This window comes from Heterodontus francisci, chromosome 1 (genome assembly GCF_036365525.1).
Source record: "Heterodontus francisci isolate sHetFra1 chromosome 1, sHetFra1.hap1, whole genome shotgun sequence".
NCBI lineage: Eukaryota > Metazoa > Chordata > Chondrichthyes > Heterodontiformes > Heterodontidae > Heterodontus > Heterodontus francisci.
The window spans coordinates 270,093,412-270,108,008 of NC_090371.1; the positions used below are offsets into that span (position 1 = coordinate 270,093,412).

Below are 14,597 nucleotides of genomic sequence, written 5' to 3' on the forward strand. Positions count from 1 at the left end.
AGCAGACAAGTCACTGGCAGCATTGATATTCCTGCATATTAGGGGGTTTATGACAAAACAATAAATCAAGATTACTTTTTTGTCAGTGATGTATCAGTCCTATGCCTGATCCAATTCTAGTTTGTATGTCTGAAAGACAAGATACATCATTGCAATTGAGATAGGGAGCCCTAAGCTTCCACTAAAACCATTTAGGGGACCTAGCATCCACTTCAGGTTTCGCTATCCATGAGCAGAATTGAAAGTTAGGAGGCTTAAGTCCTCAGGTGGAATCACAGTCGTCAAAAGTTCACCAAGAATCAGTCATTCTTAGTTGTTTCTCTCAGACTTCCGAATTCTCTTGACTGTCAAACTGCAGATTTAATTTGATAGAGGGAGAAAAAAATAGGTACAGCCTGAAGAGAGAAGCTCGTCCTGATAGTGATTTGATATTACATGAAATTAACGGAAGATTTCATATTATCACTAATGTTACGAGTGCTTCGATTTTTTGTTAAATTATGAGGATTTGTGTGTTAAAACTGAAAAGGATTCCATAGATGCTGGAACTTTGTGTGTGTGTGTTTTTTAGAGGGTATCAGAAGGTCTTTTGGACTGAGCTTGTAAACAAACAATTACTGGAAGAATCAAGGAGTGCTAAAAACAAGCCCTTACTGGAAGGCACCTGTCTTCAGATAATTACCTAGCAGGAGTTTTTTTTTTGACTTGGGGAAAGATATTTACAAAGGTCAAGATTTATAGGGGTCAAGAGGCTTGACTCCTGAGATGTTTTTGGTTTGGCTTTGGAGTGAGTTGGGATATGGACAATGGTTTGAAAAGGAGTTAAAGAATCAACCTGCCAAGGGCAAGCCCCAACTCAGCCTGTTCCAGTTCTTTGAAAAGCCTGCTAGTTTTCCATCTCTTTGAGAGACTCTGAGAAACAAGAGTAAGAAACTGCCTGAAACCCCCGTTGCTGCATTTTCCCTGGAAAGTCTGCCCAAAGTGATCTTCAACATCACCTGTCAAGAACTATTCTAGGAAGATCCCAGTGACAGCCATCCATGCATATTTGGGACACCAAACCAAAACAAAGGACATCTGACATCTTTCCAAATCTTCCCTTTTTTTCTTCAAGAATTCATAAATATCTGGTCAAAGTATTCTTTTTGTCTGTTTTTTTTAATTATAGAGTTCGAAAGAGTAAATCTCTTTTTTCCGGTTAACTGGTGAGTGTGTCTGTGTGTGTGTGAGGGGCTAAGGTAAAAGGAAACTTTTATATTTCAATCTGTGTGTTACTGCTTTGCTTCATTACTGGTTATGTCTTATTTTATATTAAGCTGATGATTAAAGAAACCTGGTAGATCTATTTTATTCTGGGATAAAAATAGAGTCTATGATTGACCGTATTGGTAGCTGGAAAAAATTAAAATATATGTTGTGACCTGTGGAGAAGTCGAACTAGAAAAATAGTGCACTCAAAATGCCTCGGTCGCAACATATAATTGGGGCTGTTTGTGGGATAACCCAAAGCCGACAACATACAATTGTAAATGGGGTAATAATAATTGAAAAGAAGAAGAGTAAGAAAAAAAATGGATTTCTTGTGCAGTAGCTTAAAGTTTACTCTATTGGAATGTCTTTATCAGTTGCTGCGATCTTTCTGGGCAAGGAGTATGTATCCCTGAGTGATTTGAGAAACTTAACCAAGGTTAAACTGAAGGATTTGGCAGAACTGTTGGTGTTAGAGTTAAAACCAGGAGCTAAGAAAGCAGACGTAATTGAAGTAATAGCACACCATTAGAAATTGGAAGAAGAAGAAGGCAAACCAGAGGGTAGTGCACTTGAATTAGCTAAAATTCAGTTACAGATGAAGCAGCTTGAGCAGGAACAGGAAATGGAAATCTTAAGCTTCAATAGGAAAATCAATAGAATGGAATAAAACTCGATCTTGAAAGAGAATTGACAATGAAGAAGCTTGAATTTGAAAAAGAGGAAAGAGAAAAAGAGAGCATTTCAAAGAGAAAGAGAAGGAAGGGAATTCGAAGTTAAAAATCTGGAGCTAAGCCAAAAGTGGCCTTGGTTCCAATGAAAATCCTGATGAGGAAAGATTTGGCTCCAGCCCAGCACCCAGTGGAAAGCTGTTTAAATGTGTTCAAGCCCTCCCTAAGTTTGAGAAAAGGGATGTAGAGGAATTTTTCATTTCTTTTGAAAAGATAGCCAGACAGATGAAATGGCCGAAGGAAAGCTGGACACTGCTTATGCAAAGCAGGTTGTTGGGCAGAGCTCATGAAGTTTATGTCATGCTTTCTGAGGACGCTTCTACAGATTATGAGATGGCAAAAAAGGCTATTCTCACTGCATATAAGTTGGTCCTTGAAGCTTGCCAGTAGAAATTTCAGAACCTCTGGAAACAGTCTGGGCAAACGTATACAGAATTTGAGAGGGTAAAGCAAATTAATTTTGATTGTTGGATGCAGGTACTAAAGGTAGAGGCCACGTATGAGAACCTTAGGGAACTACTTCTCCTGGAATAATTTAAAAATTCACTCCCTCCATTAGTAAGAGCTCATCTAGAGAACCAGAAGTTTTCAACGGCCAGACAGGCAGCGAAAATTGCTGATGATTACGAGCTTGTCTATAAGCCCAAACCCTTTGTCCGTCACTCCCACAAACCCACGAAGGATAGAAGGTGGGAGGGTGAAAGGAAAGTAGCCGGGGACAAGAAGGGACAGCTGGGAATGCACCGGGATCTCCTCCTCAGGCCAGAACGGAAGAAGCTGAGGGTGGAAGTGAGGTCCACAAGCCTAAGTGTTACTATTGTCACAAGATGGGACACCTTTGTGCAGAATGCTGGAAGTTGCGGGGTAAACCCATGGGACTTGTTGGGGTACACAAAGCCATTGCAGAGAGAAGGGCCCTGGTCGAGGGTATGACAGATCAGGCTGTAGCTCTGACTGCAGCTGTAAGGCCAAATACAAAAACCAATGTAGGCTGAAATTTATGAGCGCGCAGCAAATCGCGGTGATACGCTCTCGGCGAACTTCAGGCGTGGATGCACCGTCACTGAGCCCCTGTGATATTTCACACAGGGGCTCATCTAAATGGAAGGGATGGAGCGGCCACCCCCGATGACATAGAGGGGGCCACCGCTCCGTGTCAGGCAACGGCATCCGGCGCCACTGTGCAGGCGCCAACCATTTTTAAAGCGCTTCAAGCCCTTCATGTAAATTTAAGTGTTTAAAGATCCCACTGCACTAATATTAGAAATAAAATTGTATTTAAACTTTGCACCTCCTCTCCCACCCCCCAATAAATAACATTAACTTTTACCCCGGGAAAACCAATTTTTTACATGACAAATTTTAATCCCCAACCTTCAGAACGTTTGACCCTCGACCTCTTCCCACCATCCCCATAGCCAATCAGAGCAGTTTCTATGCTTCCACACCCCTCCTGACCTGAAGACTTCAGTCCTCCCCTTTCCCCACCAGTGTCACGCCTCCAAACTCCAAATGGAGTTCCGAAGGCGCGGGAGTTGCGGCCAGCAGCCGTATTATCGCGTGGGATGGCTGCCGGGACAGGATAGGTTAATTTGAATGATTTTAACATAATTATAATATTAAAATGAAGGCCCCGCTGCTCGGTGGCGGGGCGGGGTGTCATACCGAGGCCTCATCGCCGCCGGTAAAATGCAGCAGGGCCTTCTCGACATCTGGGGTCGTGGCGGGCCTTTCCCAGAGAATATTCTGGGCCCCACTGCCAAAACCCCTGACGCTGGAGGCCTCATAAAATTCAGCACTCAGTTAACACTAATGACAATGAAAGATTGTTAAACTTAGTTTGCGAAATTGAAACCGGAAATCTCATTAACAGAAAATCAGAACAAAGTCAGAAGTATTTGGAAAGTAGAAGATTTTGAGAATATTTTATGCACTACTGCATAATCTTTAGATTTTCACATCTTTATAAAATGGTGGTATATTTTACAATTAGAAAACACCAATGTTGTGACCATTTATAGCACAAAAGGAAGCCAATATGTATATGCTGACACTGCTAAATTGAAGTTGACTGAGAAAATCTCATTTACTAACGGTAATTTATATATCCAACTCATCCAATGTCTTTTCCTTCTAGGATCTTGCTGTATCAGCTATCACTGGTGGCCAAATGGGTGGATAGGCCAAAACCCCAGGCTGCTGCCAATGGTACATTTGAATCAAACAAAGGAAGTGCATAAAAGCAGTTTGAGGATAATTTTCCTTGAATTGGCATCCTCATCACCTACCTCTTCTTGATGTTTGAAACTGGAAACTCAATCGCTGAAAAATCACGGTAACCAATGGCCGCATCACACCATGGGGAAGTCTTCTTCTTTGGCCTCCTTGTCTCGAGAGACAATGGGTAAGTGCCTGGAGGTGGTCATTGGTTTGTGGAGCAGCGCCTGGAGTGGCTATAAAGGCCAATTCTAGAGTGACAGACTCTTCCACAGGTGCTGCAGAAAAATTTGTTTGTCGGGGCTGTTACACAGTTGGCTCTCCCCTTGCGCCTTTGTCTTTTTTCCTGCCAACTGCTAAGTCTCTTCGACTCGCCACACTTTAGCCCCGCCTTTATGGCTGCCCGCCAGCTCTGGCGAGCGCTGGCAACTGACTCCCACGACTTGTGATCAATGTCACAGGACTTCATGTCGTGTTTGCAGACGTCTTTAAAGCGGAGACATGGACGGCCGGTGGGTCTGATACCAGTGGCGAGCTCGCTGTACAATGTGTCCTTGGGGATCCTGCCATCTTCCATGCGGCTCACATGGCCAAGCCATCTCAAGCGCCGCTGACTCAGTAGTGTGTATAAGCTGGGGATGTTGGCTGCATGGAAGATGTTGGCCGCATCACACCATGGGGAAGTACAGTGCGTGTTATCACTATGTTTTGGTCCTGGCCCTGATGTAAATCTTTCTAACTGTGGGAACAACTCTGACATAATTTCATTTATACTTCGAACATTGTGCACAGCAAGATTATATGCTGCAGTCCAGCAGAATGCTTAGGGCTTTTTGCTATTGCAGTGTTTGATACATTATTAGTAGATGTTTGGTTATGTTGGAAGTTTTGGTATTGGAACATGCATGTATGTCCACACACACATTCTAGTTTTTGAAGTTTGGTTTTGCTGAGAAGGTTTGATCTATTTGATTTACATGCTATTTGTATAACTTTTTGGAGTAACTCTGTGGAGGTTTTTAGTTTGCATTGTTACTGTTGATGGTGCAGAAAACTTAATGAATAGATGAAGTGAGGGTGTTGCCATGGTTATATTTGACAGTCATTGATGGCAGAATGAGTCCAATGTTACTTTTCAACTCGGAGACATTAAAATAACAGAGGTATGTCAAATGAACATATTAAACTTTGCACCTTAATATACCTCCGACTATAGTTTCTAGCCTCATAATGTTTCTAACACAGGCCTTTAGAATTTCCTAATTAGAGGACAGATCAATTTAAAGACCTCAACTGATTAAAAGGTGTCCAGGATCTGTAAATACAGTAGAACCATTTATTTATTTTTTATTACTGGCTGGTATGATTCAGTAGAATTTTAGTGGGAAATTTTCAGAACTGAATTTCAATAAGATTTTGTTTTGAGTAATTTTCAGCCCAACTACTTTATCTAAAATGATGAGACATTTCATTCTGAAATTGCTGCCTCTGCTTGTGAGTGCTCTTTGTGGTGGGACTGATGGTTTTTATATTTCAAAGATGAAAGTATTAGTTATGAAGTAAACTACCCTCTCTTCCTACTGTGCTCCAGTTACAAAGTCCTTTATGCTTCTCTTCCTCCCTACATCTTCATTGTGTTAAAAATTAAGACAATACAGAGCTACCTGTTGTAACTTAGCCCTTCAGCAGCTCAGACTGTGAAACTCCTCACTGTGACAAAAAAGGCATTTTTATCTTTGTTAGATTATTTCTTGGATTTCTTGTTGTTGGTGACAGGATTATAATTAGATTTTGTGAGGGGATTTTCTAAGCTGGAAAGCATTTACATTCTTCATCCAAGATTCTTTTCCCATATCCTAACTTGCACCAAGTTCCATTCTCCCATCACTCTTCTGCTCATTAATCTACATTGGTTCCCAGTCCAGCAATGCCTCAAATTTAAAATTCCCATCCTTATATTCAAATCCCTCCATGGCCTTGCCCCTTCCTATATCTATAACCTCCTCCAACCCTATAATCCATTGAGAACCTTCCTCCAATTCTGGCCTCTTGCACATCCCCCACTTACTTCACCCTACCATTGCTGTGTATAAACCCTAAGTTCTGAAGATTACACCTAATCCTTTCTGTCTCTTTACCTTTCTCTCCTCTTTTAAGACATTCCTTAAAACCTACCTCTTTGACCAAGCTTTTGGTTACCTATCTAATATTTCCTGTGTGGTCAGTGTCAAATATTGTCAGATAACACTCCCATAAAGCAACTTGGGACATTTTACCGTTTTAAAGGCTGTATATAAATACTATTCTTAATCATAGAGAGATACAGCACTGAAACAGGCCCTTTGGCCCACCGAGTCTGTGCCGACCATCAACCACCCATTTATACTAATCCTACAGTAATCCCATATTCCTACCATATCCCCACCTTCCCTCAATTCCCCTAACACCTACCTATACTAGAGGCAATTTATAATGGCCAATTTACCTATCAACCTGCAAGTCTTTGGCTGTGGGAACTGGAGCACCCGGCGAAAACCCACGCGGTCACAGGGAGAACTTGAAAACTCCGCACAGGCAGTACCCAGAATTGAACCTGGGTCGCTGGAGCTGTGAGGCTGCAGTGCTAACCACTGTGACACCCTTGTTGTTATGTTTGGTAATATTGACAGATCAGGGTAAGGCAGGAATGAATAGCTGTCAAAATCATTGATGTGTTTGGATTTGATAGCTCACATTATACCTGGATGGTGATGTATTTGACAGATCATTCAGTGTATTTGACATGGGTCTATTCCAAATATCCTCAGTGATTGACATCCAGGAGTAGTAGCTTTGATAGACTGCTACATCTAGGCTAAAGAAATGGGTTGGATTTGTGACAGGATTTGCAGTCCTTCTGTGGCCATAAGCTTTTGATTGTGGGCTTATATTTGGTGAGTTGTGCTCAGATTACTAGTCAGCCTGTCTGAGGCCAACAGAAAGACTGCATTAAATATGGTTCCTTGGTAGAACTTTGCCAAGTGAAAAGTGAATGACCATTGTTATATTGAAAAGTAGCTCAGGAGAAGCATCTTTGTTTTTCCAGCCCCTCATGCTAGCAGACATTACAAATGGTTCCTTTAAAACTGGAGTCTTCAACCTTTCCTCAAAAATCCTACTCTTGGCCTTTCTGTGCTTGCAAGCTACACCTCATCTCCAAACTCCCTTTCCACTGGAACATTCGTGGATGTATTGTCACCTCCAAAATCCATGTTTGTTTTTCCTGAAACTACATGTTTGAATCTCTCCAATCAGGTTTCCAACTCTGAAAAGGTCCTATTGACATCCTCTGTGACTGTGATCATGGTGCACTATTCCTTCCTTGTCCTGCTCAACCTCTCTGTAGCCTTAGAGACAGACACCTCCACCAAGCTCTTCCAACGTCATTCCTCCATTCTCCAGCTCTTGCTTGATTCCACTCTTACCTATCTGATTGTAGCCAAAGCACCTGCAGAGATGACTTTCTTCCGCCCTCTACACTAGCTCCTACTCATCAACCACTTATTTCCTGACTGATCTCTTTGTCCCCCCATTGCCTAAAATTTAAAATTCTCATCCTTGAATTTAAATCACTTCATGATCCCATCCCTCCCAAACTCTGTAACCTCCTTCAACCTTATAACATACCCACCCCACCCCAATAACTCTATTTTTTCCAGTCTGGCCTTTCTACTCATCCTCCTCTCCCTTTACCCCACCACTGCCCCATTCTGGAATTCCCTCCCTCAATCTCTCCATCTTTAAGACCCTTAAACCCCCATGTTTGATCAAGCTTTTAGCCACCCCTCCAAATGTTTCCATTGTCTGGATATCTATTTATGTATGATTATGCCTCCGTGAAGCACTTTAGGACATGATGTCTAAGCTAATAGGGTTATATAAATGCAAATTGTTCGTGTTGATATTTTAGGGTGAATAGTAACAATTGTAACCAATGTAAATGTCTTGTTTTTACTGAATATTGTTTGTACACCTTTTTAATGTTAAGTACATTTTTCTGTTGATTTTTAGCCTGTGTTTGGGTTTGATAAAGTGAAAAGATCAGGAGCTTAAACGTGCTTAATTTCCAGTCAGCTTCCAAATCTTTTGTTCTAGTTTTATACTGCAAAACCCGCGCCGCATTTTTCCTTATGCTGTTTAATAGGATTGGTTAGAACATTTAAGATAAAACTAAGTTTAAAGTGTGAAATGGGGCTGAAGAACATTTCGGAATTGCAGCCTCTTCCAATTGGGTTTCTTAGCCGTCTCATCTCTTAAATATTGTGGTATTAAGCTTTAAAATGCCTGTGTGAAAGATCAGAAATGTTCTGCATCAGGTGCTGATGCTTTAATCGGCCAGTCACCAGGGACCCATTTACTGCTCGGGCTGAATGTTTCCATGTATGGAGTAGTTGATACCGCTTGCCTCCTGCCTCGGGGGGCTCGGTTGGGCTCCAGCTGCCGTCTCAGCCACCAGCACATCCCACTATATAAACCACAGCCCAGGACACCCAGCAGCTGCAGGGATCACGGGCAAGCATGGTGAGTGTGTGTGTGTGCTGCACGACCCCGAGCCTTTTTCTCTTTGGAGTGCTGGAAGTCATTCTGACTCTTGTGATGTTTCTCTCTCTTTCTCATTTCATTTACCCTCCAGTCGAGCAGGAAAACCAAAAAGAAGGAAGGCGGCGCCAAACGAGCGCAGAGGGCTTCGTCTAATGTCTTTTCCAGCTTTGAACAAACTCAGATCCAGGAATTCAAGGAAGTAAGCAACTAACTTGAGTCCCAAGTAACTTAAACATTTCAAAGAGAGATAAATCATTAGAAATAGGGGAAGAGTGAAAACAGCCAGAGAAAGAAATTTCAGAGAGGGACGGAGAGGAGTGATGATGATTGAAACTGTTAAATCATAGAAAAAGGAAGTGAAAAGAAATGGACTGGAAGGGAACAGCAAAAGAGAGTTAGACCTTTTAAAACGCTGCCTTTTATTAAAATACGTTCAATCTCACTTACCACAGAAGTTTCAAAAAATAGGGACAGCGATAGTGATATTATTGGAATCGCTAAACAGGAATCTAAACGTAATACATCTCTAAAAGTGTCAGTAAAATCCCCACTTCATCCTTTCACCGTGTTGAGCTGACCCCCACTGAATATTCCGTGCTAATTACCGGACATTCGTTATTATAAATGTAACGAGTTTATTACGCCAAAACATGTCGGGGACATACATAAATGTTAATTGATGTAAATTAATTCATATTATATCGGGTTAAATTATGAACGTGGTCCTCCACCACCGAAAGGAAAGGTTTGCGAGCAATGACTCGGAAACATGGGGTTTGATCCGAGGGAAATTCAGGGTGGCCGCTTTTAAACTTGGCGGATTGTCTTGTTAACCTGAACAACTGTGATTCGTTTCCCCCCTCCCTTTCAGGCTTTCACTTTGATCGATCAGAACAGAGATGGCTTCATCGATAAAGAGGATCTCAAAGACACTTACGCATCCTTGGGTAAATGCTTCTTACAAATCCGATCAAAGTTGAGTTTGTTAACCCTGAACGTGCATTGTTGTGACAAGTGATGTTGGATACCGAAGTACCTGGCTATGCAATGCCTGTACCGTTCACTGTAACATGAGTATTCTGTACATATTTCGATGTCTCAGTTCAACCCTCAAAGATACCAATAAATAAATTGATCAGCTGGCATCAGAGCCCAGCTTGTTGCAATATCTTCCAGTGGTTCTCCTCCCACGGGTGGCCATCGTCTTATTTTGTGTTAACCTTCTTGGTAAAGTTTTCATTTTTAATTAACTAGCCACCCTAGATCGGTTTCTAATTGAATATTTCAACTATCGGAGAAAGAAGGATCTTGCATTTATATAGCAACTTAACACATCCTCAAGGCATTTCAATGTTCTTCACAATCTATGTTTTTGAAATGCAGTTACCATCCTTGCCAACAAAAATCTACAGCATGGAAAGATGTAAAGGTAACAGGGTTGTAGTTGTGGGTGATTTTAACTTCCCCGATATTGACTGGGACTCACTTAGTGCTAGGGGCTTGGATGGGGCAGAATTTGTAAGGAGCATCCAGGAGGGCTTCTTGAAACAATACGTAGATAGTCCAACTAGGGATGGGGCCGTACTGGACCTGGTGTTGGGGAATGAGCCTGGCCAGGTGGTCGAAGTTTCAGTAGGGGAGCATTTCGGGAACAGTGACCATAATTCCATAAGTTTTAAGGTATTTGTGGATAAGATTTGTCTTCGGGTGAAGGTGCTAAATTGGGGGAAGGCTAATTATAACAATACTAGGCAGAAACTGAAGAATTTAGATTGGGGGCAGCTGTTTGAGGGTAAATCAACATCTGACATGTGGGAGTCTTTCAAACATCAGTTGATTAGAATCCAGGACCAGCATGTTCCTGTGAGGAAGAAGGATAAGTTTGGAAAGTTTTGGGAAGCTTGGATAAAGCGGGATATTGTGAGCCTAGTCAAAAAGAAAAAGGAAGCATTCGTAAGGGCTGGAAGGTTAGGAACAGATGAATCCCTTGAGGAATATAAAGACAGTAGGAAAGAACTTAAGCAAAGAGTCAGGAGGGCTAAAAGGGGTCATGAAAAGTCATTGGCAAACAGGATTAAGGAAAATCCCAAGGCTTTTTATATGTATATAAAGAGCAAGAGGGTAACCAGGGAAAGGGTTGGCCCACTCAAGGACAGAGGAGGGAATCTATGCGTGGAGCCAGAGGAAATGGGTGAGGTACTAAATGAGTACTTTGCATCAGTATTCACCAAAGAGAAGGACTTGGTGGATGATGAGCCTAGGGAAGGGAGTGTAGATAGTCTCGGTCATGTTGTTATCAAAAAGGAGGAGGTGTTGGGTGTCTTGCAAAGCATTAAGGTAGATAAGTCCCCAGGGCCTGATGGGATCTACCCTAGAATACTGAGGGAGGCAAGGGAAGTAATTGCTGGGGCCTTGACAGAAATCTTTGTATCCTCATTGGCTACAGGTGAGGTCCCAGAGGACTGGCGAATAGCCAATGTTGTTCCTTTGTTTAAGAAGGGTAGCAAGGATAATCCAGGAAATTATAGGCCGGTGAGCCTTACGTCAGTGGTAGGGAAATTATTAGAGAGGATTCTTCGGGACAGGATTTACTCCCATTTGGAAACAAACCAACTTATTAGCGAGAGGCAGCATGGTTTTGAGAAGGGGAGGTTGTGTCGAAGATGATTGATGAAGGAAGGGCAGTGGATGTTGTCTATATGTACTTCAGTAAAGCCTTTGACAAGGTCCCTCATGGCAGACTGGTACAAAAGGTGAAGTCACATGGGATCAGAGGTGAGCTGGCAAGATGGATACAGAACTGGCCTGGTCATAGAAGACAGAGGGTAGCAGTGGAAGGGAGCTTTTCTGAATGGAGGGATGTGACTAGTGGTGTTCCGCAGGGATCAGTGCTGGGACCTTTGCTGTTTGTAGTATATATAAATGATTTGGAGGAAAATGTAGCTGGTCTGATTAGTAAGTTTGTGGACGACACAAAGGTTGGTGGAGTTGCGGATAATGGTGAGGATTGTCAGAGGATACAGCAGGATATAGATCGGTTGGAGACTTGGGTGGAGAAATGGCAGATGGAGTTTAATCCGGACAAATGTGAGGTAATGCATTTTGGAAGGTCTAAAGCAGGTGGGAGGTATACAGTAAATGGCAGAACCATTAGGAGTATTGATAGGCAGAGAGATCCGGGCGTACAGGTCCACAGGTCACTGAAAGTGGCAACGCAGGTGGATAAGGTAGTCAAGAAGGCATACGGCATGCTTGCCTTCATTGGTTGGGGCATAGAGTATAAAAATTGGCAAGTCATGCTGCAGCTGTACAGAACTTTAGTAAGGCCACACTTAGAATATTGCGTGCATTTCTGGTCGCCACACTACCAGAAAGACATGGAGGCTTTGGAGAGGGTACAGAAGAGGTTTACTAGGATGTTGCCTGGTCTGGAGGGCATTAGCTATGAGGAGAGGTTGGATAAACTCGGATTGTTTTCACTGGAACGACGGAGGTGGAGGGGCAACATAATAGGGTTTACAAAGTTATGAGCGGCATGGACAGAGTGGATAGACAGAAGCTTTTTCTCAGGGTGGAAGAGTCAGTTACTAGGGGACATAGGTTTAAGGTGCGAGCGGCAAAGTTTAGAGGGGATGTGTGCGGCAAGTTCTTTACACAGAGGGTGGTGAGTGCCTGGAACTTGTTGCCGGGGAAGGTGGTGGGAGCAGGTACGATAATGACGCTTAAGAGGCATCTTGACAAATACATGAATAGGATGGGAATAGAGGGATATGGGCCCCGGAAGTGCAGAAGGTTTTAGTTTAGACAGGCATCAAGATCGGCACAGGCTTGGAGGGCCGAATGGCCTGTTCCTGTGCTGTACTGTTCTTTGTTCTTTGTTCTATGCCAGAATATATTACCAGAATACAAAACTACATAAATCATGCCAAGGATTTACAATGTAATTACTGGTCAGACCACAGAATATTGTGTTCAATTTGGTCACCACACAATGAAACATGTATAAGATGTAACAAGACTGATTCCAAGTGTGAATTGCAATAACAATAAGATTGGATAGTATAGAGCTTTAGAGTCTAGCCATAAGACAGCTACGAGGGAAGTATATACAAATGGTTCAATGATACAGATGAAGTTGCCGCAGAATAACTAGGGAACTAAACCCAGAGGTAGAAATAGAAATGAGTAAAGTGTGATATAAAGTAGATACGCGGAGATAAATTATTTACTCAAAGAATATTAGAGGCCATAAATAAAAGAAAGTCACTGATAAATCCAATATTAAGGTTGTTCAAAAACAATTGGATGCCACAATGGGAGAATTTGGATGGTGGGAATTTTAACTTTAGAAAGTCTCAACTTATCCATGATTTTTCTTTTTTTATTTTCAGGCAAACTCAATGTAAAAGATGATGAATTAGAATCCATGTTGCGTGAAGCCACTGGTCCAATTAACTTCACCATGTTTTTAAATCTATTTGGAGAAAAGTTACACGGTATGTCCCTACTACTCCTCCATTTCCATTTTCTGCTCCCTAACTTTGGCCGAACTGTGATTTATCTTTTTTTAAACACAGGTTCTGATCCAGAAGAGGTGATGCTAAACGCATTTAAAATGTTTGATCCCGATGCCAAAGGACATATCAGCAAAGACGAGTATGTGCTTCTAGTAATTCTTGGTGTTTTGCTGGAGCTTATCTTGCAGTTTTTGTAGTGTCCTTGTTGTACATCTTCTGATGTTCCATTTGTCTTTTTTTCCATCTGCAGATTAAGACGTATGCTCACGACACAAGCTGACAAATTCACTGCTGAGGAGGTTTGAATAAAGACTTAATTTTTCACCTTTCTTTGACACATGCAGAGTTGCTTGTGTACTTTGAACCAGGAACAGCACTGTATCTGCTCAAGTGTAATGTGACATGTGTGCAAGCGAGCCTCTCCACATTCCAACCCCAAAAACAGAATAAATTCTATACTTTGAGCTTTCTTTTAAAATGAATTTCCAAGTTTAAAAAACTGCAGTAATTAAAATGTGATGCATTATTCTTTTCATAAATTATGCAAAAACAGTAATGGTAATTAAATTAGCATCTGTGGTGTCGATAAAGAAAACCCTAAATACTTTGCACTTTGTATGTATATAGTACATGCACACTAAATAGTACTATTGTAATCAGTCTACATAAAAATCTATCACTTCCCTTAGATGTACTTGACCAGATTGTCTATAACAGTCCAGGTTTTGTATCTATATCTTACATTAGTATAAATTAATATTATAGGTACAGGCGAAACACTGCAAGTTATACTTTCAATGTGTATTGCTGTATATAACATTTTCCCTTCCTTTTTCCTTTTTTTCCCCATACACTGTAGGCTGATCAGATGTTTCAGTCTTCTCCGATTGATGCAGCGGGCAACCTGGATTATAAATCTCTCTGCTACATCATCACACACGGTGAAGAAAAGGAAGAGTAAATGGAACCAACGCTAGTTACACGGGCTGCTCAGATCTTTGCATCTCTCTTTATTATCAAGTTACATCAACAGTGAATAAAACCACACTGTAATAGAAAATGCTTCTCGCGGTTTCTGCCTCCCACCCACCTCCCCCCCCCCCCCCCCCCCACCCCCGTGACCTTACTATGAATACAGTTTAATGACCTCCTTTAGAGAGCCAGCACAGCCATGATGGGCCAAATGGCTTTCTTCTCTGCTGTAATGAATCTATGATTCTATCTGTTTGTACTGTATATACATTCTAATCCTGATAATTTAGAGGCATTATTGTGCTAAACAAAATTGAATTATCCAATAATT

General features: G+C 41.8%; 1 protein-coding gene across 1 annotated transcript in view; it reads left to right on the forward strand.

Annotated features, from left to right (window-relative positions):
* LOC137372654 (myosin light chain 5-like) overlaps window positions 1–14,255 on the forward strand; it is a 25,552-nt gene extending 11,297 nt beyond the window's left edge. Inside the window, exons 2-8 of the mRNA XM_068036709.1 lie at window positions 4,306–4,383; window positions 8,869–8,976; window positions 9,649–9,724; window positions 13,169–13,273; window positions 13,355–13,433; window positions 13,545–13,593; window positions 14,154–14,255. Coding sequence (XP_067892810.1) covers window positions 4,306–4,383; window positions 8,869–8,976; window positions 9,649–9,724; window positions 13,169–13,273; window positions 13,355–13,433; window positions 13,545–13,593; window positions 14,154–14,255 — 597 coding nt within the window. The remainder of the gene's footprint in view (window positions 1–4,305; window positions 4,384–8,868; window positions 8,977–9,648; window positions 9,725–13,168; window positions 13,274–13,354; window positions 13,434–13,544; window positions 13,594–14,153) is intronic.
* The last annotated feature ends 342 nt before the right edge of the window (window positions 14,256–14,597 follow it).